At 41.4% G+C, this 25,135-nt stretch overlaps 2 protein-coding genes across 7 annotated transcripts in view; both read right to left on the reverse strand.

The window, feature by feature from the left end:
- LOC105030086 (zinc finger protein 501-like) lies at nucleotides 1-8,164 on the reverse strand. Of its 4 annotated transcripts, XM_020049575.3 has the most exons (5): nucleotides 8,083-8,135; nucleotides 7,075-7,329; nucleotides 6,290-6,351; nucleotides 5,615-5,786; nucleotides 1-2,949 (listed from the first exon to the last, which is right to left on the reverse strand). In XM_020049575.3, exons 1-5 carry the CDS (start codon nucleotides 8,099-8,101, stop codon nucleotides 1,886-1,888), a joined length of 1,572 nt encoding a protein of 523 aa, XP_019905134.2. In that variant the 5' UTR covers nucleotides 8,102-8,135; the 3' UTR covers nucleotides 1-1,885. The 4 variants fall into 4 exon arrangements, with proteins under 4 accessions (XP_019905134.2, XP_019905136.2, XP_019905135.2 ...); XM_020049577.3 differs by lacking the exon at nucleotides 7,075-7,329 and having other exon boundaries at nucleotides 8,083-8,164; XM_020049576.3 differs by lacking the exon at nucleotides 8,083-8,135 and having other exon boundaries at nucleotides 7,105-7,582.
- LOC105030087 (NACHT, LRR and PYD domains-containing protein 12) overlaps nucleotides 8,119-25,135 on the reverse strand; it is a 21,586-nt gene continuing 4,569 nt past the window's right edge. For 2 of the 3 annotated variants that reach the window (XM_034294378.1, XM_034294377.1), the window contains exons 4-12: nucleotides 24,602-24,645; nucleotides 20,929-22,870; nucleotides 20,671-20,844; nucleotides 17,960-18,133; nucleotides 15,951-16,124; nucleotides 15,323-15,496; nucleotides 14,656-14,829; nucleotides 13,379-13,425; nucleotides 8,284-11,180 (exon numbers count right to left, since the gene is read on the reverse strand). In XM_034294378.1, coding sequence (XP_034150269.1) covers nucleotides 10,624-11,180; nucleotides 13,379-13,425; nucleotides 14,656-14,829; nucleotides 15,323-15,496; nucleotides 15,951-16,124; nucleotides 17,960-18,133; nucleotides 20,671-20,844; nucleotides 20,929-22,870; nucleotides 24,602-24,645 — 3,460 coding nt within the window. In that variant the 3' untranslated portion in view covers nucleotides 8,284-10,623. Of the gene's footprint in view, nucleotides 8,195-8,283; nucleotides 11,181-13,378; nucleotides 13,426-14,655; nucleotides 14,830-15,322; nucleotides 15,497-15,950; nucleotides 16,125-17,959; nucleotides 18,134-20,670; nucleotides 20,845-20,928; nucleotides 22,871-24,601; nucleotides 24,646-25,135 lie in introns of those variants that run through there. The other variant, XM_034294379.1, reaches the window with a different exon arrangement.

Genomic DNA, 25,135 nt, shown 5'->3' on the forward strand with positions numbered 1-25,135 from the left:
TGTCTCTGTAAAGCACTTTGTGACAACTGCTGTTGTAAAAAGGGCTTTATAAATACATTTGATTGATTGATTGATTGAAGTATGGTAGTGGATGTGACGTTCTGCTCCCAGATTTGGGAAAATGTGTCAGGATACAAGACATCACGGACATTATGGACTCTTGTCAAGTACTAGGAGAATCTGTGACTCTGCAAGGAGGCTGAAACTGGGTGGCTGTTGGCACTTCCTACAGCACAATGACCAAAGCATTCCTCCCGATTCACACCAACATATCTCTGTGACCACCAAATCAAGCATTTCTATTGGACATCTCAGTCCCCTGAATCTCAAACTCCATTAGCAACTTGAGGGGTGAGCTGAAGATGAGAGTGAACAAACAAGACCAAGGATTCGGAAGGATCTGGATGAATGGATGTATGTTCAGATCCCTTGCCTGCTCTCTCTCCTCATCCAACATTATATCAGATGATGTTATCTTGGCATAGAGAAAACTAAATGCAGGTGGGCCTGTAATTAGTGATTCAAACTATCAGGTTTATATTAAATTATGTATTGATTAAATAAATTAGTTAATGCAACAAAAGTTATATAAAATACTTCAGAGATCCTCAGGACATGGTTAACAAAACTCTGACATTTAGAACACGGTACTGTAGATATTATGGAGATCTCAACAGTCAGTTATTGACATAATTACATTGTTATCCTTTAAGTTAATGTTCAGTTTAATTATGACATTATTAGCCTTCAAGCATGTTAATGTTCAGTTCAGTTTAATTACATTATTAGCCATTATGTATGTCAATGTTCAGTTTAGTAATGACATTATTAACCTTAATGTATCTCAACATTAAGTAAAATATTTAAATTATTCATCTTTATGTATCTCAACCTTCAGTATAATATTTATATTATTCATCTTTATGTATCTCAACCTTCAGTATAATATTTACATTATTCATCTTTTATGCAGTCAATTATGGGTTATTTCCTTCTAACATCCTAATGTTTAGAGACCCACACCAACAGAAATCCACTTGTCTATTGTTTACACTATGTACGACGTCTAGATCAAAACAATTCCTGTCTCGATTGGTATCCATGGAAAAAGCATCTCCTAAAGAAATCCTTCATCATACTTGTAGGGGATGTCAGACAACATTAGCTTGCACAGCTCATGTTCCGAAACACCTCCAGGTCTAGAGGTGAAGGACGTAATAGAAACATATCCAGGTCTAGAGGTGAAGGACGTAATAGAAACATCTCCAGGTCTAGAGGTGAAGGACGTAATAGAAACATCTCCAGGTCTAGAGGTGAAGGACGTAATAGAAACATCTCCAGGTCTAGAGGTGAAGGACGTAATAGAAACATCTCCAAGTCTAGAGGTGAAGGACGTAATAGAAACATCTCCAGGTCTAGAGGTGAAGGACGTAATAGAAACATCTCCAGGTCTAGAGGTGAAGGACGTCATAGAAACATCTCCAGGTCTAGAGGTGAAGGACATAATAGAAACATCTCCAGGTCTAGAGGTGAAGGACGTCAATGAAACATCTTGTTTTAGATAAAACAATGGCCTCTGCCAAACTCCAGGTGATTTCATCAGGATGAGACCAGCAGGTGATATAATCTGGATGAAACCTTTCCGGATGATGTGATCTGGATGAAACCTTTCCGGATGATGTGATCCGGATGAGACCTCCGGATGATGTGATCCGGATGACACCTCCGGGTGATGTGATCCGGATGACACCTCCGGGTGATGTGATCCGGATGACACCTCCGGGTGATGTGATCCGGATGACACCTCCGGATGATGTGATCCGGATGACACCTCCGGATGATGTGATCCGGATGACACCTCTGGATGATGTGATCCGGATGACACCTAAGGGATCATTCCACACTGTGAATTGTCTGTGTGCATTTCCTTATGTTTAATCAGAGGCTTTGAATCAGAATAACCATTCCCACATTGATCAGAGCTAGATGATTTATCTCCTGTGTGTATTTTCTTATGAGCAGTCAGGTTCCGCAACTCAGTGAATCTCCTCTCACATTTATCACAGCTATAAGGTTTCTCTCCTGTGTGTGTTCTTTGATGTGTAGTCAGATTGCTTAATACAGTAAATCTCCTGCCACACTGACCACAGCTATAAGGCTTCTCTCCTGTGTGTATTCTCTGGTGTATATTCAGGTTGCTCAATTCAGTGAATCTCCTCCCACATTGATCACAGCTATATGGCTTCTCTCCTGTGTGTGTCCTCTGGTGTGATAACAGTCCACAGGAGCTAGTGAAGTTCTTCCCACAATCAGAGCAGTGGAATGGTTTCTCTCCTGTGTGTGTTCTCTGATGTACTACTAGCCGGTCTGATGTTGTAAAACTATTTCCACAAACATTACAGCTATAAGGTTTCTCTCCTGTGTGTATTCTCTGGTGTCTAGTCAGCTGTCCCAACTGAGTAAATCGTTTTCCACATTGATTACAGCCATACGGTTTCTCTCCTGTATGTATTCTTTGATGTCTAGTCAGGGAACTCAAATGAGGGAATATCCTCCCGCACTGTTCACAGCTATAAGGTTTTTCTCCTGTGTGTGTTCTCTGGTGAGTAGTCAGTGGTCCCAACTGAGTGAATCTCCTCCCACATTGATCACAGCTGTAAGGTTTCTCTCCGGTGTGTATTCTCTGGTGTCTTGTCAGGTTCCATAGCTGAGTGAATCTCCTCCCACACTGATCACAGCTATGAAGTTTCTCTCCTGTGTGTGTTCTCTGGTGTGATTTCAATTCAGATAAAGTCACAAAGCTCTTGCCACAATCAGAACAGCAGTGAGGTTTCTTCCCTGTGGGTTTCTGCTGGTGTTTCTTGAGGTGTTCTGATCTGGAGAGACTCTCTGTCTTGCCATGATGTTGTTGAGTTTCCCCAGAGGATCCAGGATAGCCACGTCTCTCTCCTGTGTAAATAAGGTCAGACAGTCACTGTAGTGAACATATAAAGGCTTTTGCAACTGTTTATGGCCAGCATTAATAAGATAAGACAAGCCTGAACATATTTAGTTATTTGATAATATTTTTTGCTACCTCACAGCTTTTATTCAGAGTGACTTAAAGTTACTGCATATACGTTAAGATAGATAGCTAGATGTGACAATTACTTAAGGTGGGCACACCCTACTATTGACAACGTGTCAGACTGACAATATGTAACCCAAGCTGAGAAAACATGGAAAACATGCGGGGGTCTTAATCGCCCTTAATGGGGTCAGGTCAGTCATCAGTAGAGGGCTTCATGGGGTCAGATAATCATTAGTAGAGGGCTTCATGGGGTCAGATAATCATTAGTAGAGGGCTTCATGGGATCAATCATTAGTAAAGGGCTTCATGGGGTCAGTAATTAGTAGAGAGCTTTATGGGGTCAGTAATTAGTAGAGAGCTTCATGGGGTCAGATGGTCATCAGTAAAGGGCTTCATGGGGTCAGTCATTAGTAGAAGGGCTTCATGGGGTCAGTCATTAGTAGAGAGCTTCATGGGGTCAGTAATTAGTAGAGAGCTTCATGGGGTCAGATGGTCATCAGTAAAGGGCTTCATGGGGTCAGTCATTAGTAGAAGGGCTTCATGGGGTCAGTCATTAGTAGAGGGCTTCATGGGGTCAGTCATTAGTAGAGGGCTTCATGGGGTCAGTCATTAGTAGAGGGCTTTATGGGGTCAGATAGTCATCAGTAAAGGGTTTCATGGGTTCAGTCATTAGTATAGGGCCAGTTGGGTTAGTCACTAGTACTGTAAGGACAGGTAAACCCTAAATTAAATGACTGATGACCCATAGGTACAGTGGAAGCCAAAAACTATAACTGATAAAAGGAAGAGATACTAAGCAGGTCAGAGCTTAAAACAATTTATAACCTGGGAGTAACAAGAGGTCGATGCCAGAAGTAATCTCTGTAGAAGATCACTAAGGTTGTCCTTAAACAGGAAGAGGCTGAAACCAGAAGTAATCTCTGTAGAAGATCACTAAGGTAGTCCTTGAACAGGAAGCCAGACGTCATCTCTGTAGAAGATCACTAAGGTAGTCCTTAAACAGGAAGAGGCCTTCCGTATGATCTGCACAAACTAGCACTCCAACAATGCCCTCTGACCAGGACAGGATTCATCTGATCAGAGGCCTCAGTAGACCACCACGGAGGAAACCATCAGACACAGCCTTTGGGCTCCTGCAGCTTGGCTGACGTAAGCAGCGTTCCTCACGGCGCAGGGGAGCAGAGACTCACTGCTCCGGACAGGAGCCTATTGTAACCCACAATTTCGATATTCACTCAGAAAATGTGCTGGCATTTTGATGGTTCTTATCTACTAGCTTTTTGCAGTGCAATGCCACTAGTCAAGGTGGATTATGTCTCCAAGGTTCCCAAAGGTGATTCCTATGTTGATAATGTAGGTCAAACAGGCCCGAACTAAAAAAAAAAATAATGTAAAGCTCAATATCTTCAGTAAACCACTGGAGAAGGTTGACACAATCCTGGCCACCTCCAACCACATAGAACCTGGTCAGACCCATCATGGGGCTGGTCACATCCAACCCCATAGAACCAGGTCAGACCCGTCATGGGGCTGGTCACATCCAACCACATAGAACCAGGTCAGACCCATCATGGGGCTGGTCAAATCCAACCACATAGAACCAGGTCAGACCCATCATGGGGCTGGTCACATCCAACTACAATATCTTCAGTAAACCACTGGAGAAGGTTGACACAATCCTGGCCACCTCCAACCACATAGAACCAGGTCAGACCCATCATGGGGCTGGTCCCATCCAACCACATAGAACCCGGTCAGACCCGTCATGGAGCTGGTCCCATCCAACCACATAGAACCAGGTCAGACCCGTCATGGGGCTGGTCACATCCAACCACATAGAACCAGGTCAGACCCATCATGGGGCTGGTCACATCCAACCACATAGAACCAGGTCAGACCCGTCATGGGGCTGGTCACATCCAACCACATAGAACCAGGTCAGACCCGTCATGGGGCTGGTCACATCCAACCACATAGAACCAGGTCAGACCCATCATGGGGCTGGTCACATCCAACCACATAGAACAAGGTCAGACCCATCATGGGGCTGGTCACATCCAACCACATTGAACAAGGTCAGACCCGTCATGGGGCTGGTCACATCCAACCACATTGAACAAGGTCAGACCCGTCATGGGGCTGGTCACATCCAACCACATTGAACAAGGTCAGACCCGTCATGGGGCTGGTCACATCCACTACTGGAGGTTTATTCTGCAGTTCTCTGCTTGTGCGTCTCATCTGACAGACCAAATGGACCCCAGAAGCTGAGAAGGTTTAAGGAAACCTTCCTACTTCTGGCCTTGAATCCTGCAACTCGAAGCCTCTTGACTGAGTGATGTTCTGTCCTGCATCTGAGACACTGAAGAACACTGTTTTTTGTTCATCAGTCGTAAACTCCTGTTTCTGACAATATTTTACTCTCTCCTGGGTTGTCGTTGTCACAGCTATCTTAAGATGAAAGCATTGTCCTACTGTAACTGGATCTAGATAACAATGTGTAAATGACTAAAATGCTAAATGTGAACAGAACTACAGACTTACTTTGACACATTAAATCTCCCTCTCCTCCTTTCATGGTTCCATTGAGCCCCAGAGGTTTCCTGCAGTCCACCAGCCTCACTGACACCCTCTTCAGACCCAACAGTAAAGTCCTACTGACAGAGACACGACCCAGGGACTCAGGGAAGGATGGGAGGGGTAGGATACTGTTGTCCTGGAAAAAATAAAGTCACATATGATGACTAGATTGTTGTCATAAACTGCTTTATAGAAACCTGGTCTATACCTTGATCAATCAATCACATTTATTTATAGAGCCCTTTTTACATCAGCAGTTGACACAAAGTGCTTTTACAAAACACCCATCCTGAAACCCAAGGAGCAAGCAACGACTGTGTTGAAGCACAGTGGCTAAGAAAAACTTCTTGCATGATAGAACCAGACCAACTAGAACAGACAGTTGTTCTGTTAGGGTTATCTGCATGATAGAACCAGACCAACTAGACCAGACAGTTGTTCTGTTAGGGTTATCTGTATGATAGAACCAGACCAACTAGACCAGACAGTTGTCATGTTAGGGTTATTTGCATGATAGAACCAGACCAACTAGACCAGACAGTTGTTCTTTTAGGGTTATCTGCATGATAGAACCAGACCAACTAGACCAGACACTTGTCTTGTTAGTCTATTGATGATCTGATCTGGAGACTCTTCTACCTTGTCAGAATCTTGCTGTTGTTGAGGCTCCCCAGAGGATTCAGGATAGTCACCTCTCTTTCCTGTAGGAATGAGAAAGTCAGACAGTCAAAGTAGTAAATGTTAAAATAGGTGGACGGGGCACATGTACTGATGTAGTATGGGTTTGAATCTGGTTTACAGCTCTCTCCTCTCTTCACCCACTTATTGTCAAATAAAGCATCTGTGTCTGGGTCTATCAGAATCTCAGATATTCAGCTGGGGATCTATCAGAACCTCAGATAATCAGCTGGGGGTCTGGGTCAATCAGAACCTGAGATAATCAGCTGGAGATCTATCAGAACCTCAGATAATCAGCTGGAGGTCTGGGTCTATCAGAACCTCAGATAATCAGCTGGGGGTCTATCAGAACCTCAGATAATCAGCTGGGGGTCTATCAGAACCTCAGATAATCAGCTGGGGGTCTGGGTCTATCAGAACCTCCAGGACCTCAGATGAAAGGATAAATGGGTGGAATATTTCCACTGTGGGCAGTTCTACATCAGGAGCAGCAATGCCGGCATGCGACGGGAGGACTAGCCGGTTTGACTGCATAACCAGCTATTACAAAGTGGTTACCGAAGCTCATAATTCTGTCTTTATCATTGTGTCATCATGTTACTTATTGAAAATTGTATGAATCCTATATACTCAAATGGGCAATTTGGGTGCAATTATTTAGCTTCCTTGCTCAAAATCAAATAATTATTTCAACAAAATATTGAAACAACAGCTGCTTATGGGCCTGATTCAAAGACATTATTTACTGGTGTTATTCAGATCTCCGGTATTCCGACCTTCATCCTCTCTTTTTAAGGTGACAGTCATCTCCTCTTCATTCTCTCCAAAAACGTCTCCTTCCTCTTCTTTTACCGTAACATTTTCCTCCTCTTTCACCCCGAACGCTCCTTCCTCTCGTATCACATCCTCGCCCTCTCCTTCAGTATTTACTGTGACTTCATCCTCTTCTTCTTTCACGACAATGTTCAGCCACAGACCGGTTTTCTCTGTCCAGCAGACCTCTTCTTTAGCAGAGGGAGAGCGGTTTAGTGAGTTCATCTTCGGGGTTGTTTGCTACTTTGCTAGCTATCATAAGTAACTAGGCTACTTCTAACTTAACCAGCCAACTAACTGACTAATAACAACAACTTGATTATAAATTGAATGGCGCAAGTCAATATGACATATGTGCATAACGCACTGACAAAAATGAAACGAAAGGTTCAAAGGGGTTTAGATTTTGCGTCTGGCTTCAAGCTACTGAGACTTTTGTTGTTGAAGTCACTCTCGTCCACTCGATTATACGTCACACTGACAGCATTGCCTGAAAGACCGACATCGCCATCTACTGACGACACTGAGTAACACAGTTAATTAACGTCAACACTAACATTAAATATTTTAGATTAAAGGAAACGATGATTTAATACCAGATGGATCATATAAAAATATTTAAGGTTAACACCCTTTTTTACACAGACACAGAGTTTCCATGAACAAGAGTCTCCCTGCCAATATCAGGACCAGTTGATGGTGAATAAGAGTCTCCCTGTCTATATCAGGACCAGCTGATGGTGAATAAGTGTCTCCCTGCCAATATCAGGACCAGTTGATGGTGAATAAGAGTCTCCCTGCCTATATCAGGATCGGTTGATGGTGAATACCATACACTGGAAGGTGTGGAGCTTCTCTATACCATGGAAGCTGTGGGGGCTCTGTGAAATTAAAGGTGTGTGGGTTCTCTGTGAAATCGAAGGTGTGGGGGTTCTCAGTACCTTGAAGGTGTGGGACCATCTTGACCTCAAATTGGTCGATTTAGATCCTAAATTGACTTTGTCTTGACACACGGCATTTGAGTGTCATCTTTGCTTGACTTGGTATGTTGTTCTGTAAAAAGTTACAAGTTGTCAATTAAGATTCTTTTAAACAAAGATTGGTTTTATTTATATTTATTTAACCAGTAATTATACAAGGAAGTCAAGCTGAAACATCTCTCATTTACAGTTGAGCCTTGTGTTACAGAAAAATAGAATACAAAATATCTATATAGAAAAAGGTAAACTTAGAAAAATATATTGAAATTAAGCACATTAAGAAATGCATTTGCATTTAACCATAAATAGTTGTAGAGCATTTCATGTGATTACCTGGAAGATTTAACGGTTACTAGTTGTAGAGCATTTCATGTGATTACCTGAATGCTTGTCACTTCATATGATCCATTTGTCACACCATATGATATGAACTGTCTTTCCTACACACAGAATAATAATTATTTCTTTTTAACACTTCTTTTGTCTGTCATCACATGAAAACAAGTGAACTAGGCTGAAGCCTAGTTTTATGGCCAGTGGGGCCTTGAACGCCTTGCTTATCCCAGTGTTATTAATTTCCTTCTTTTACCTGACCTCTCACGGTCAAAGTAGCCTATTATTTTACATTAGTGCTGATTGAAGAAGACCTACACCATTAATAACCTAACCTTGTTTATATGACTGATTTACTTGCGGGTAGTTATGAGTAATCAATATTTACCCGTAGTTAATATTTAACACTATTGATGTCTAATACAATATTTTAGACACTAATACAACAAATTGGTGACAATTTGTCAGATGCTTGTGTCAACCACCCTTATGCAGTACAATGTGTTGGACATAGTGAATTAGACATAGTGAATTAGACATAGTGAATTAGACCTAGTGAATTAGACCTAGTGAATTAGACCTAGTGAATTAGACATAGTGAATTAGACATAGTGAATTAGACATAGTGAATTAGACCTAGTGAATTAGACCTAGTGAATTAGACCTAGTGAATTAGACCTAGTGAATTAGACCTAGTGAATTAGACATAGTGAATTAGACATAGTGAATTAGACATAGTGAATTAGACCTAGTGAATTAGACCTAGTGAATTAGACCTAGTGAATTAGACCTAGTGAATTAGACCTAGTGAATTAGACATAGTGAATTAGACATAGTGAATTAGACATAGTGAATTAGACATAGTGAATTAGACATAGTGAATTAGACATAGTGAATTAGACCTAGTGAATTAGACCTAGTGAATTAGACCTAGTGAATTAGACATAGTGAATTAGACATAGTGAATTAGACCTAGTGAATTAGACATAGTGAATTAGACATAGTGAATTAGACATAGTGAATTAGACCTAGTGAATTAGACATAGTGAATTAGACCTAGTGAATTAGACCTAGTGAATTAGACCTAGTGAATTAGACATAGTGAATTAGACATAGTGAATTAGACCTAGTGAATTAGACCTAGTGAATTAGACCTAGTGAATTAGACCTAGTGAATTAGACATAGTGAATTAGACATAGTGAATTAGACATAGTGAATTAGACATAGTGAATTAGACCTAGTGAATTAGACATAGTGAATTAGACCTAGTGAATTAGACCTAGTGAATTAGACCTAGTGAATTAGACATAGTGAATTAGACCTAGTGAATTAGACATAGTGAATTAGACATAGTGAATTAGACATAGTGAATTAGACCTAGTGAATTAGACCTAGTGAATTAGACCTAGTGAATTAGACCTAGTGAATTAGACCTAGTGAATTAGACCTAGTGAATTAGACATAGTGAATTAGACATAGTGAATTAGACATAGTGAATTAGACATAGTGAATTAGACATAGTGAATTAGACATAGTGAATTAGACATAGTGAATTAGACATAGTTTGTCATTATCTGACAGTGTTTTTATTTTCTAATGCAGTAAGGTGTGTTAGATAGAGATATACTATTGATATCTGACAGTGTTTCTGTTTTGTTACAATCAACAACCTGAAGTTTGATTTCTGTTACTCTGGCTTGGCCTTAGTGGTTAATAATAAATAATTAAACAAAAGAAACACTCCTCCTCAATACAAATTGAGATTTCTACCTGTCATCTCCTACATTCAACAATTATTCATGGTTGCAGTGGAAACCCACCCATTACCATTAGATTGACCGATGAACAGGATGTTGAAGCTGATGCTGTTTAACACAGCCTTGTGTGGGGTCACTATGGACTTCAACAGGTTCATGGACCTAAAGCAAACCTGTGTCAACAGACTCCCTGAATCTGCCTAATTAAGACGAGGCATCATTTAGTGAGATGAAGTGAAGTTATTTATTTTATGCTGGATTTAAATGATTGTACAACATTTCCTTGAACAATTTAGTTTCAGCAGGAATCATTTAAATCAAATCTTTTAAATATGTTAATTTCATGTATATTTCTTAGTGTACCCGAGCATCTTAACAGACGAGTCAGGTGTTTCTCGAGGACAAAGGACACTATTCTACCTGACACAGAGTCACTGAGGAATTATGCCCAACATAAAAGCCTGGGTAGAGGGGCTCAGTGAATGTAGAGTGTAGAGTGTGTATGTGTGTCAGGGTGTCAGAGGAGACGCTGTAGAAGGACAGAGTGCCGGCCGTCCAGTCCAGATACACTCCCACCCTATTGGACCAGGAGGCGGAGGGGGGGGCAGGTATGTCATCTTTGATTTTATTGTGCCAGACAGCGTAACTGTTACCAGTGGATATATGATGAGAGCCAATCAGACTCCAGGACTTGTTATTGGACCCAAGCCAACTATCCGGACCATCTCCAGATCTGTTGATTCCTTTATATGCCACTGATATAGCAGCCGCTCCCCCCCCCCACTCTACCTCCCAATAACGTCGTCCTGACAGACCCTCTTTACACAGAACCTGTTCCCACCAGTGAAATCTTTCTGGGAGATCAGGAGATGACTGTTCCTTCTTGCTCCTTGTCACCTTCCTGTTCCCCTCAGACAGACAGAGGTTTCTGTTTGCTGTGTTTGGGTCCAGTGTGAGATCACAGACATCTAATGTGGAAACCAGGACACAGCATTAGACATCATCCAACACAGTATTAGACATCATCCAACACAGTATTAGACATCATCCAACACAGTATTAGACATCATCCAACACAGTATTAGACATCATCCAACACAGTATTGGACATCATCCAACACAGTATTAGACATCATCCAACACAGTATTAGACATCATCCAACACAGTATTAGACATCATCCAACACAGTATTAGACATCATCCAACACAGTATTAGACATCATCCAACACAGTATTAGACATCATCCAACTCTACCTCCACACCTCTCTTCATCCCTCCATATACAGTTGTGCTCATAAGTTTGCAGAAATTATGAAACGTTGGCATTGGTTTGGAAAATACGACTGATCTTTGATTTAAGGATAGTGATCATATGAAGCCATTTATTAACACATAGTTGTTTGGCTCCTTTTTAAATCATAATGATAATAGAAATCACCCAAATGGCCCTAAGCAAAACCTTACATACCCTTGAATGTTTAGCCTTGTTACAGACACACAAGGTGACACACACAGGTGAAAATGGCAATTAAAGGTGACATTCCCACACCTGGAGCTTTTTAAATTGCAATTAGTGTCTGTGTATAAATAGTCAATGAGTTTGTTAGCTCTCATGTGGGTGCACTGAGCAGGCTAGATACTGAGCCACAGGGAGCAGAAAAGATCTGTAAAAAGACCTGCATAACAAGGTAATGGAACTTATAAATATAAAAGATATCCAAAGCCTTGCAAATGCCAATCAGTACTGTTGTATCACTTATTAAGAAGTGGAACATTTGGGATCTCTTGATACCAAGCCAAGGTCAGATAGACCAAGAAAGATTTCAGCCAAAACTGCCAGAAGAATTGTTCAGGATAAAAGCCTCACACCCCACAGGCAACCTCAGGAGAAATACAAGCTGTTCTGGAAACAGACAATACAACAATACTTGAACAAAAATGAGCTGCATGGTCGAGTTGCCATATGCCAGAAAACCTTCTGCCAATGCCAGGAAAAAGCCCAGTTACAATATGCCCGACAACACCTTAACACGCCTCACAGCTTCTGGCAGTATAATTTGGAGACCAAAATAGAGCTTTATGGTCACAACCATAAGCACAATGTTTGGAGAGGGGTAAACAAGGCCTATAGTGAACAGAATACCATCCCCACTGTGAAGCATGGTGGTGGCTCACTGATGTTTTGGGGGGATGTGAGCTCTAAAGGCATGGGGAATCTTGTGAAAAATAATGGCAAGATGAATGCAGCATGGTTATCAGAAAATACTGGCAGACAATTCACATTCTTTTGCACAAAAGCTGCGCATAGGACACTCTTGGACTTTCCAGCATGACAATGATCCTAAGCACAAGGCCAAGTTGACCCTCCAGTGGTTACAGCAGAAAAAGGTGAAGGTTCTGGAGTGGCCATCACAGTCTCCTGACCTTAATATCATCGAGCCACTCTGGGGAGACCTCAAATGTGCGGTTCATGCAGGACGACGACCAAAGACTTTACATGACCTGGAGGCATTTTAACAAGATGAATGGGCAGCTATACCACCTGCAAGAATTCGGGGCCTCAGACAACTATGACAAAAGACTGCACGCTGTCATTGATGCTAAAGGGGGCAATACACAGTATTATGAACTAAGGGTATGCAGGCTTTTGAACAGGGGTCAGTTAATTTTTTTCTTTGTAGCCATGTTTTGTTTTATGATTGTGCCATTCTGTTATGACCTACAGTTGAACATGAATCCCTTAAGAAATAATAGACATGTGTTTTGCCTGCTCACTTTTCTGTACAAATGGTACATATATTACCAATTCTCCAAGGGTATGCAAACTTTTGAACACAACTGTATCTCCCCATTTCCATCTTATGTATCTCATCTTCCCTATCTTAAAACCTCCTCTATCTTCTCCTTCTATATCTTCTCCATCTATCTGCCCCTCTCTCTACCAATCTGTCTCTTTCTAGACCCCTCTCTCTATATACCCCCCATCTCTCTCTCCATCTCTCTCTCTATATACCCCCCATCTCTCTCTCCATCCCTCTCTCCATCCCTCTCTCCATCTCTCTCCATCCCTCTCTCTATCCCTCTCTCTGTCTCATCTATCACCCCTTCTCTCTACTCCACCATCTTTTTATGCCCTATTTTCAAAAACAATAATATATACTCACATTTCCGGGGTCCTGATTTCATTCTGAACTCCCCACCATGGTCCAGACTGTAGGAAAAACAAAGGATCAGACAGTCATTATGTTATGATAGATGATGGTGATGTACAGAGGAGTAGACAGTCATTATGTTATGATAGATGATGGTGATGAACAGAGGAGTAGACAGTCATTATGTTATGATAGATGATGCTGATGTACAGAGGAGTAGACAGTCATTATGTTATGATAGATGATGGTGATGTACAGAGGAGTAGACAGTCATTATGTTATGATAGATGATGGTGATGAACAGAGGAGTAGACAGTCATTATGTTATGATAGATGATGCTGATGTACAGAGGAGTAGACAGTCATTATGTTATGATAGATGATGGTGATGTACAGAGGAGTAGACAGTCATTATGTTATGATAGATGATGGTAATGTACAGAGGAGTAGACAGTCATTATGTTATGATAGATGATGGTGATGTACAGAGGAGTAGACAGTCATTATGTTATGATAGATGATGGTGATGTACAGAGGAGTAGACAGTCATTATGTTATGATAGATGATGGTGATGTACAGAGGAGTAGACAGTCATTATGTTATGATAGATGATGGTGATGTACAGAGGAGTAGACAGTCATTATGTTTTGATTAAGTTTATGGTAAGTTTATGGTAATGTAAACAACCGTTCAAAAGTATGGTGCCACTTTCTTGTTTTTCGAAAGAATAGCAAATTCTTTGTCCATTAAAACAACAGCAAATTGATCAGAAATACATTGTAGACATTGTAAATGTTTTAAATGACTGTTGGGAATGGCTGATTTGTAATGGAATATCTAAATCTACATACAGCATCCGTCACCTCTGTCTTCAAATGGAAAACCCTATTACTATAATGTTAGCTCAGCTGAAAACTGTTGTGCTGATTAAATAAGCCTTAAAACTGTCATTCTTTAGACTAGTTGAGTATCTGGAACATCAGCAATTGTGGGTTCGATTAAAGGCTCAAAATGGCCATAAACAAAGAATTTTCTTCTGAATTTCTGTTGCACATGTTACCTTACATTTTAATTTGCCTCAACTGCACATTTAGAATTGCCATTTGTACCTGCATTTGCCTCATTGCAGAGCTATTATCCCACTTGTAACATACACTATACTAAATAATTGTACGTTTCTGCCCTCCTCTATTTGCACTTAGATGCTTAGATGCTGCATTACTGCATTTTGTTGGGCTGTACTTGTACTTGTTCAATGACAAAGTTGAATCTAATCAAAACTAAATACCTGAGTTTCTCCAGTCTCCAGGTTGGATCCTCCAGTCCTGCAGAGAGCAGCTTCCCTCCAGAGTCTCCTGGATGATTGTAACTCAGATCCAACTCTCTCAGGTGTGAGGGGTTTGACCTCAGAGCTGAAGCCAAAGCCTCACAGCCTTCCTCTGTGACCAGACAGCCAGACAACCTACAGGGAGACACACACAACAGCTCTCCAGCTTTTATATTTTATATTACTTAATTGCACTAGCCTAATATCCTCTCAGGACATTCAAAGTGCGTGTAAAATTAGATTTAAGTAATATGAAAGAAGTTAGATTGATCTGACAATGCATGGTAGGAAGACAGGTAATGTCTGGTCCCTGTTACAGATCAGACAAGACCATACAAGTATATTTTGCAGTAAACACATTTCTTATTGGAGGATGTATAGACTGTTTAGTGGCCCAATCACCACAGGTTGTCAAAAACGCCTCCTCTGTATTTTGGCATAAAAGACTGTCATCCTTTGTCTATTTAAAGAACAATGTAACACCTACATACGGTAATAAAGACGTTCTCCTCTGACTTTGCGGTTTGATGATTTTGTTCATGTATAAAACATTTTCTAAACGTTGTCAAAACCTCTGAGTGTTTATTTACTAAACTATTACCAACCTGACTGAAACAGCACTTCTTACCCCAGTGTGTGTAATTTACAGTTCTGATCCTTCAGTCCAGCGGAGAGCAGTGTAACTCCTAAACACTTCAAGCCATTGCCTCTCAGCTCCAGGTGTTTCAGTTGTGAGTTGGGTGAACGCAGGACTGAGGCCAGATCTGAACAGCAACCCTCGGTCAGATCACAACAACCTAGGCTATAGGGGAAAGGAGACACATAATTAGGCCGTGGGTTCGAGCCCCGGTCATGCCACTGTCGATTGTGGCTGGGGGGTCCCGTAGGGCGGTGCATATTGGGCTGGTGTCGCCTGAGGGGAGGGGGGAGGTAATCGGCACGGGGGATTTCCTTGTGTTGCCGCATTCCAGCATTGTTTCTGGCGACGCAGGCGCCTCGGATCTGGCTAGGGATAAGACAATGTGGGTGAGCGTTTCATCCAAGGTGTTGGCTCACATTGACTTCCTGGCTAAGGGAGGGGGCGTAAAAGAAGCAGACCGGCTGATTGGACAGGTTTTGGAGGGAAGCCTATGGCGATCTACGACTCCGGAGGGACTATGGTGGCCGTGGCACGAGGTCGTACAGTGGGATTAGAAGAAAAAGGGGGTACTATTTTAAGAAAAATAAAACATAATTCCTCCAGGTAGTAGACTCACACTAGTGTATGTATGTTGCTGACTGGACTGGTTGGACCAACACAGAACAGAACCACTCCTCGGTCTTCCAGGTGATTGTAGTTGAGGTGGAGTTCTCTCACTGGGAAGTTTGGTGTCTTCAGAGCTGAGGCAAGAGTCTCACAGGATTTATATGTGAGTCCACACCCTTCCAGACTGGATAGAGGAGATAATCTGTTAGATTTATTTTGGGAACAACTATATTATATTTTCTATACAAATAAACAGTGAATTGTTTTAACTAATGAACCAGGTGGTTTTAATCCAGAAGGCTGATTGGCTGACAGTCGTGGTGTATGAGAATGAACGCAATGGGTATGACATCACATAATTTCCTATTGCTCTTATTGTGTTGGTAAACTGTTTATTAGTGCAATAAGGCATCTCGGGGCTGTAACACCACGGTTACGGGCTGTGTCCAGGCGCGTCATGCCTATAGAACAGGTCTTAACTGTGGTATATTGGCCATATACCACACCCCCTTGTGTCTTATTACTTACATATACCACACCCCCTTGTGTCTTATTTCTTACATATACCATACCCCCTTGTGTCTTATTTCTTACATATACCACACCCCCTTGTGTCTTATTGTTTACATATACCACACCCCCTTGTGTCTTATTGTTTACATATACCACACCCCCTTGTGTCTTATTGCTTACATATTCAACACCCCGTGTGTCTTATTACTTACATATACCACACCTCTTTGTGTCTTATTGCTTACATATACCACACCCCCTTGTGTCTTATTGCTTACATATACCACACCCCCTTGTGTCTTATTACTTACATATACCACACCCCCTTGTGTCTTATTGCTTACATATTCAACACCCCGTGTGTCTTATTGGCCATATACCACACCCCCTTGTGTCTTACTGCTTACAGATAGATGTCACAACATGGTCCATCAAGTAACTCGTTTTCTGTTTTAGGACTCATTCAAGCTATTGGAAAAAATATGTTATTAAATAAAAAAAAGAGTATCTGGCTTTTAAGCTACTCCCAGAATATATTTTTACAGCAGCAGTTTTCATAAAGTGCTTCTACAAAGACCCAGTCTGAAACCAAGGAGAGTAAAAACAATATATTAATACACAGTGGCTAGGACAATCACCTTAGCTTGGTATAAACCAAGTAATTATAATATATACAACTAAATAACTTGTTTAAATAGGTAAACCAAATTGAAATCAGAAGGATTTAGGTTTGTAGTTGCTGAAATGCATCAAAATGGTACTGGGAAGCTTATAACAATGTTAGGGACAATCATCAAGCAATCATTGACTGGAGAAAAGAAGACATGCATTGCTTTACATTTGTTTTTGCCACAGTTCCTGTTAAGGTGTGTCACAAAGTTGTGACCCTCACGGAGAGAACAGACAGCAGGTAACAAACAGCAGGTAAAAGGCAGCAGGTAACAGACAGCAGGTGACAGACAGCAGGTGACAGACAGCAGGTGACAGACAGCAGGTGACAGACAGCAGGTATGCATTACTGAGTCTTACAGTTAAAACATTTCAAAAGCAAGAGTCAAATTCTGAGTAATGAACTGGAAGGCAGTTTGAATGTGCCAAACACTAAATGTGCCAACCACTAAATGTGCCAAACACTAAATGTGCCAACCACTAAATAGCAGACATTGATAACTCTGTTTCTATGAAGGAAGAGTCAATGCAATAATTGGCAACTTCTGCTTACAATTATCTTCCTAAAGCAAATGGTTATAGTCCATACATGTAATACTTAATATTTTAATTCTCAGTGAAAAACTTTTTGTGTGAGGCTGAGGAAGTAGCTTGTGTAGGGTTAGATTTAGTTCACGGGACACGGAACATGGATTTGTGTATGTGAGTGTTTGCATACGTGTTTATTGAACTGTAAGCGGTTGGATAAGAGTTAGCTGAAAAACAACATTTAAATGAAAAAATGTTTTCATGTAAATGAACTGATAAAGCAGCTCATACTCCATATAGTTGACTCACTGTAGTATCTGCATTTTGCAGAGTGGACTGGTTATTCCAACACAGAGCAGATCCACTCCTCTGTCTTCCAGGCGATTGTAGCTGAGATCCAGTTCACTCAGGGGGCAGTTTGGTGTCTGCAGAGCTGAGGCAAGAGTCTCACAGGATTTATATGTGAGTCCACAGCAATCCAGTCTATAGAGAGGAGATAATCTGTTAGCCTTATCTTGGGAATAACTATATTATATTTTCTATACAAATAAATGTATGTATTCAAGATACATTTATGAATGCATGTCAACAAAAATATTTTGGTCAAATCTCTCAGATTTCATGTGTCCTGAAACTGATCCAAACATAAAAATATGTTGTCATATTCAAGCACAAAAATGAGAGAAACAGCGATTCTGATGGCAGAAGAATGAGACTTGAGAAAAGCTTTCAAATTGATAACATGGTGAAAAATACATTGAAATATAACCTTTCAAGTATTACGAGTTCCCTGGAGTGATTTCCAATAAATACAAACAGATATCTGTTCATGCAAAAGAACCCCTCAAATATTTGTACAGGTGAATCGGGAATAATATTTGATCTGGATCTGTAATCATTCAATATTCAATGCATGTTATAAAATGTGTTCTCAAAATTAATAAGGTGAACACGAGGACAAATTACATTTAAACTGATGTCATACATGTTATCACATGTTCTTTGTGCACAACTGTCAATGTGATAATGGCTGTCAATAACAATCAGTGGAATTATCACACCTGAAAGTGTTACGAAATTGGGTGGCTTTTACAATACAATGAGTGGGTATAAAAAGGCATGCAATTGCAATTTCTGACCAATGAGTTTATGAGCCGGTTCCGATTACCAAGAGCTGTTATCTTGGATCTCTATGCTGCAGTGGGCCCAGGTTTACAGAGAAGTGCTGTAATGGGCCCAGGTTTACAGAGAAATGCTGTAATGGGCCCAGGTTTACAGATAAGTGCTGTAATGGGCCCAGGTTTACAGAGAAGTGCTGTAATGGGCCCAGGTTTACAGAGAAGTGCTGTAATGGGCCCAGGTTTACAGAGAAGTGCTGTAATGGGCCCAGGTTTACAGAGAAGTGCTGTAATGGGCCCAGGTTTACAGAGAAGTGCTGTAATGGGCCCAGGTTTACAGAGAAGTTCTGTAATGGGCCCAGGTTTACAGAGAAGTTCTGTAATGGGCCCAGGTTTACAGAAAAGCACCTGCAGAAACCAAGCCGTGTCCATACTAATAATAAGTCCTGACAACCCTCTGATTCTGGCAACCGGCACTTTTCAAAGGGAATCGGCTGACCTTAAGCGGCGTTATGCCAGCTGTGTCCACCATCGCTGTGTCCACCATCGCTGTGTCCACCAGCTGTGTCCACCATCGCTGTGTCCACCATCGCTGTGTCCACCATCGCTGTGTCCACCAGCTGTGTCCACCATAGCTGTGTCCACCATCGCTGTGTCCACCTGCTGTGTCCACCATCGCTGTGTCCACCATAGCTGTGTCCACCATAGCTGTGTCCACCATCGCTGTGTCCACCAGCTGTGTCCACCATCGCTGTGTCCACCAGCTGTGTCCATCATAGCTGTGTCCACCAGCTGTGTCCACCATAGCTGTGTCCACCATAGCTGTGTCCACCATAGCTGTGTCCACCATCGCTGTGTCCACCTGCTGTGTCCACCATAGCTGTGTCCACCATCGCTGTGTCCACCATCGCTGTGTCCACCATAGCTGTGTCCACCATCGCTGTGTCCACCATCGCTGTGTCCACCATAGCTGTGTCCACCAGCTGTGTCCACCAGCTGTGTCCACCAGCTGTGTCCACCATAGCTGTGTCCACCATAGCTGTGTCCACCAGCTGTGTCCACCATAGCTGTGTCCACCATAGCTGTGTCCACCATCGCTGTGTCCACCATCGCTGTGTCCACCTGCTGTGGCACATTTTGTTGTTCAACCTCCTCAACAAGAACTTCAATTTCACACTCGGTGAAATTCCTTCTTGTACGTTTTCTGTTGGGATCTGCCATCAATGAAGTCAAGGAGTTAGCATCGATTAATATTAATTTGGGGCGTTTCAGTTACCATTTATAGGCAATTATGGGCATTATTTGGGTGGGACAAGACGCTCCCACACGTGCGCTTAATTTTGAGTAGGTTGTGATTTTTAAAAGAAAACCTTTGTGGGATGTGCAATTTCTTGTTTAATTTGTACGCAACATTTTCACGTGAATTCTATGCACAGTTTTATAAATGAGCCCCTGGTGTGGGAATGGCCATACATTTAATTATGAATACTTTACCTGTAAAAACAAATAAAATAATATTTTATTAAAATATGGCGACTCCACTGCAATTCCCCATGAGTCCCCTTGGATGTGTGCAAGTGGTTTATGGTGAATGTGTGTGTGTGTGTGTGTGTGAGAATCTGATAAACTGATACAGATCAAGTACTAATCAACTGATGAATTAGCTTGTGTAAGGTTGGGTTTAGTTTAGGGGACAAGGAACATAGATTTCTGGGTTTCTGGTTGCCATAAATACTTGATAAAAACCAGCTTGTGTGTGTGTGTGTTTGCATACATGTTTGTGGAACAGTAAGCTGGTCTGGATAAGAGCAGCTGCTAATTGACTACATATAAATGAAATTATTTGTTTATGTGAAGTTAATGAACTAATAAAACAGCTCATACTCCATATAGTTGACTCACATAAGTGTCTGAATGTTGCAGAATGGACTGGTTATTCCAACACAGAGCAGATCCACTCCTCTGTCTTCCAGGCGATTGTAGCTGAGGTCCAGTTCTTTCAGGGTGCAGTTTGGTGTCTGCAGTGCTGAAGCAATAGTCCTACAGGATTTATATATGAGTCCACAGCCATCCAGTCTAGAGAGATGACAATCAGTTAGATATTCAAAGCGTTCACAATAATTATTATAGTGTATACATCAACAAATTAACAGAACTTACAGTGCTTTCTTGCAGGTCTTCACAATTGGTAGCAACCTCTGATAACCTGCTATTGATGTGTTATGTGTCTTCAGGTCAAACTCCTCCAGAATCTCCTCTGACATCAACAACAGGTAGGTCAGGGCAGAACATTGGTGAGGTTCAAGTTTTGTTCCTGAAAGAGTTCCTGATCGCAGGGAGGTCTGCATATCTTTAACAAGAGAGTTGGTACCAAGTTCATTCAGACAGTGGAACAAGTTGATGATCCTTTCTGGTGAGGATTCCTCCTTGATCTTCTCTGAAAGGTACTTAACTGCTCTTTGTACCGTTTCCTCGTTGCTCTGTGTGGTACCTCCTATCTGTGTCAGAAGGCCTCCTAAGAGATTCTGATTGGACTCCATTGACAAACCCAGAAGGAAGCGGAGAAACAGGTCCAAATGTCCATTCTCACTCTTCAAGGCCTGGTCCACTGCTCTCCTGTGTAGCTCAGAAAACTCTGACTTCCCCACTTTATTATAAGAACTAGAAAAAACATCTTTGTTCTTGCCCAGACATGATTCTAGAGCATGTAATGCTGATAGAAACTCCTGAATGCTCAGATGGACAAAGCTGAAGACCTTCTCTTGCTTCAGCCCAGATTCTTCTTTAAAAATCTCTGTACACAAAGCTGAGTACTCTGATGCCTCTGATACATCAATGCCACATTCTCTCAGGTCCTCCTCATAGAAGATCAGGTTGCCCTTCTGCAGCTGTTGGAAAGCCAGCTCTGATAGTTTAAAGATCATCTCTTTGTCTAACTGGGACAGGTCCTTTGGGTTTGTCTTTGTGTCTTTGTTGTACTTCTTGTTCTTCACACTGATTTGAATGAGCAGGAAGTGCTCATACATCTGGGTCAGAGTTTTGGGGATTTCATCTTTCTCTGTTTCTTTCAGCATCGTTTCAAGGACAGTAGCTGATATCCAACAGAAGACTGGAATGTGACACATGATGTGGAGGCTTCTGGATGCTTTTATGTGGGAGATGATTTCTGTGGCCAGAATCTGGTCTGTGATTTTCTTCCTGAAGAACTTCTCCTTCTGTGGCTCACTGAACCCTCGTATTTCTGTCACCTGGTCAACACACTCTGGAGGGATCTGATTGGCTGCTGCAGGTCGTGTGGTTATCCAGAGGTGAGCAGAGGGAAGCAGATTCCCCTGAATGAGGTTTGTCAGCAACACGTCCACTGAGGTTGCTTCTGTGACATCACAGCACTTCTTATTGTTTTTGAAGTCTAGAGGAAGTCGACACTCATCCAGACCATCAAAAATGAAAGCAATTTTGGTTCCACCATCTTCAATGCTGTCAATCTCTTTAATCTCTGGGAAGTAGTGGCAAAGAAGTGTCATCAGACTACATTGGTCCTTTTTCAGGTTCAGATCACGGAAAGGAAGAGGAAATATGAAGTCAATGTCCTGATTGGCTGTTCCCTCAGCCCAGTCGAGGATGACCTTTTGAACAGAGACTGTTTTTCCAATGCCGGCAATTCCTTTTGTCAGGATTCTTAAACCTTTCCAATTCATGTGTTTGTCTTGTCCAGGTGAATGTAAAACAGGTGAGGCTGACTGATGCTCTTGTGTTGGAATAGCTCTGTCTGCTGCTTCAGATCCAGTGTGACTCTGGGCCATAGTGAATACGTCTTCATGTTCTGATGAGTTTTGGTTCCTGAACTGAAGATGAGGCTTAAAGATGTATTTACATTTGATTGGTGTCTCGTGTGAGGTTTGTCTCTTGGATGCCATCTCAATCTGTCTCACTTCATGTTCGTTATTGACTCCTGCACCTCCTCCCTCTGTGATGTACAGTTGTGTGTAGACGTCATTTAAGAGGGTTTGGATTCCAAGGTGTCCAGCCCCTTCACATAGTAGTTGATACTTCTGTTTCAGTCTAATCTTAATTGTTTGTTGGACCCTCTGACAAGTTTTAACTAGAAGAAAATAATGATTGGTATTAGTAGCATGAAGCTACAAAATTTATGTTAGAGTTATTGCCAACTTTTGAAAGTTATAACTGAATAACAAAATCAAGTATTAAAAGATTCCTTTGACCTTTCATAATCTCTGACACACTAAAACTGGTTCAATGAACAATATAAACAGAACCATTTTGCTGTATTCAAGAAGAAAGACCATTAACCCCAACCAATTAACACTATTCACCAGTTTTCACACACATCTCTGTTCTATTCACACTTTCTTGCAAAACTCTACAACTCTCTTTATAAAGCACAATTGTCAATGTGTTGTCATTGCTGTTAGATTCTGTCCACTTTTGATCCATGAACAAAATCCTAAAACCAAAAGTCAGGGGCGAACCTTCTTTATTAACATGAGTCCCTGATGTTGATCTTCCATAGTTCTTATATGTTCTCCAAATGTCTTTGTCTTTAACAGAAAATTTATATTAGACCAAACCTCCAGCACATCCTCTCCACTATCAGGCTGTCTTCCAATCACATAAGTGTATTCTATATGCCAACCTTATGTGGCCTGGTATAGTGTCCCCTCTTGAGTTCTATCAGGCTGTCTTCCAATCACAGAAGTGTATTCTAGATCCTAACCTTATATGGCCTGGTATAGTGTCCCCTCTTGAGTTCTATCAGGCTGTCTTCCAATCACAGAAGTGTATTCTAGATCCTAACCTTATATGGCCTGGTATAGTGTCCCCTCTTGAGTTCTTGGCTCCACACACACTTAGCGGTTTTTTTGGGGCCCCTCAATACTAGATACCAGATGTTTGCTATACGATACCTCATATTGCACAAAACAGCAAAGTACCATCCCTCTGTGTTGTGTTCTTTGTTCAGAGTTAGTCAGCACTTATGCGTTGGTTTAAGTTTCTCATACCAATAGTCTCTAATCATGTTGAAAACACTGCCATTCAATAACCAAACTCAGGTCATCACAATTTTAACATTCAGGGAGGTTATTTTGGGGGCTCCTATACCAGTAGACACAAGGCAGTTTCTACTGAATTACAACCAGGGCTGTTGCCAGTAATCTGGGTCCCCCTAAAAAGATGTACAGTAATCCTGGGTCCCCCTAAAAAGTTGTACAGTAATCCTGGGTCCCCTGAAAAGATGTACAGTAATCCTGGGTCCCCTGAAAAGATGTACAGTAATCCTGGGTCCCCCTAAAAAGATGTACAGTAATCCTGGGTTCCCCTGAAAAGATGTACAGTAATCCTGGGTCCCCTGAAAAGATGTACAGTAATCCTGGGTCACCTGAAAAGATGTACAGCAGGGGTGTCAAACCGGTTCCACGGAGGGCCGAGTGTCTGCAGGTTTTTGGTTTTTCCTATAAATTGGTTCCTAGTTCATACCTACACAACCAGGTGAGGGTAGAAACTAACCAATCAGTGACCTAATTAACCAATCAAGTACAAGGAGAGAGCAAAAACCTGCAGACACTCGGCCCTCCGTGGAACCGGTTTGACACCTGTGATGTACAGTAATCCTGGGTCCCCCTAAAAAGATGTACAGTAATCCTGGGTCCCCCTAAAAAGATGTACAGTAGTCCTGGGTCCCCTCACTTACAGACAACATTGACATTATTACCATCATGAATCCTACCCACTTTCCCCCCGTCAGCTTCGGCCCTGATTACACCTGAGGGGAAAGAACAAAATGTGGGTAAAAGAAAAAATAAATAACACTTACTTTTTAGTAATGCTGATTTTATTGTGAACTCCTCATGGTCCACTCTGTGGGAAAAGCAGAGGAGCAGACAGACATTAGGTGATTTCTCAAAGTATTTGTTGGTCTGAGGTGTAGTTAAGAACAGACTGAAGCCACAGTTCAGGCATCTATGCAGCTGTTTCTTCTGGTTACTGATAACCTGCTACGGTTAAAAAGAGAAGGAATTAAAAATGGTTTGGAAATTGAAACAGCAGATTGGCAAAGTAAATTAATACTGAGATGATGAATAAAAAAAATTAAACAAAAAATAACAAAGACATATCAATATATTACATAAAGGATTCTACCCTAAAACTATCCTTTAGTCACATTTTCCATTTGTGGCTTTTCTCTGTAAATCTCTGAACACAAAGTGCAATTTCTTTCATGCATTATCAATGGACGAATACATAAGATAAAAAATAAATACATTTTGGGGTAAAATATACATTTAATCCCCTAACTACAGATTGGAATAATAATAATTTATGTTCATTTAATGTTCATGCACTGTTT

Source organism: Esox lucius, chromosome 9 (assembly GCF_011004845.1).
Source record: "Esox lucius isolate fEsoLuc1 chromosome 9, fEsoLuc1.pri, whole genome shotgun sequence".
Lineage (NCBI taxonomy): Eukaryota > Metazoa > Chordata > Actinopteri > Esociformes > Esocidae > Esox > Esox lucius.

Excerpts from the sequence above, each read along its gene's own strand:
- LOC105030086 (XM_020049574.3), bottom strand. The coding sequence starts at position 7,366 with ATGAACTCACTAAACCGCTCTCCCTCTGCTAAAGAAGAGGTCTGCTGG. Across the intron at positions 5,787-6,289 it reads AACAGCAAGATTCTGACAAG|GACAACAGTATCCTACCCCT; the intron begins GTAGAAGAGTCT and ends TATTTTTTCCAG. Across the intron at positions 2,950-5,614 it reads GGGAGATTTAATGTGTCAAA|GAGAGAGACGTGGCTATCCT; the intron begins GTAAGTCTGTAG and ends TTATTTACACAG.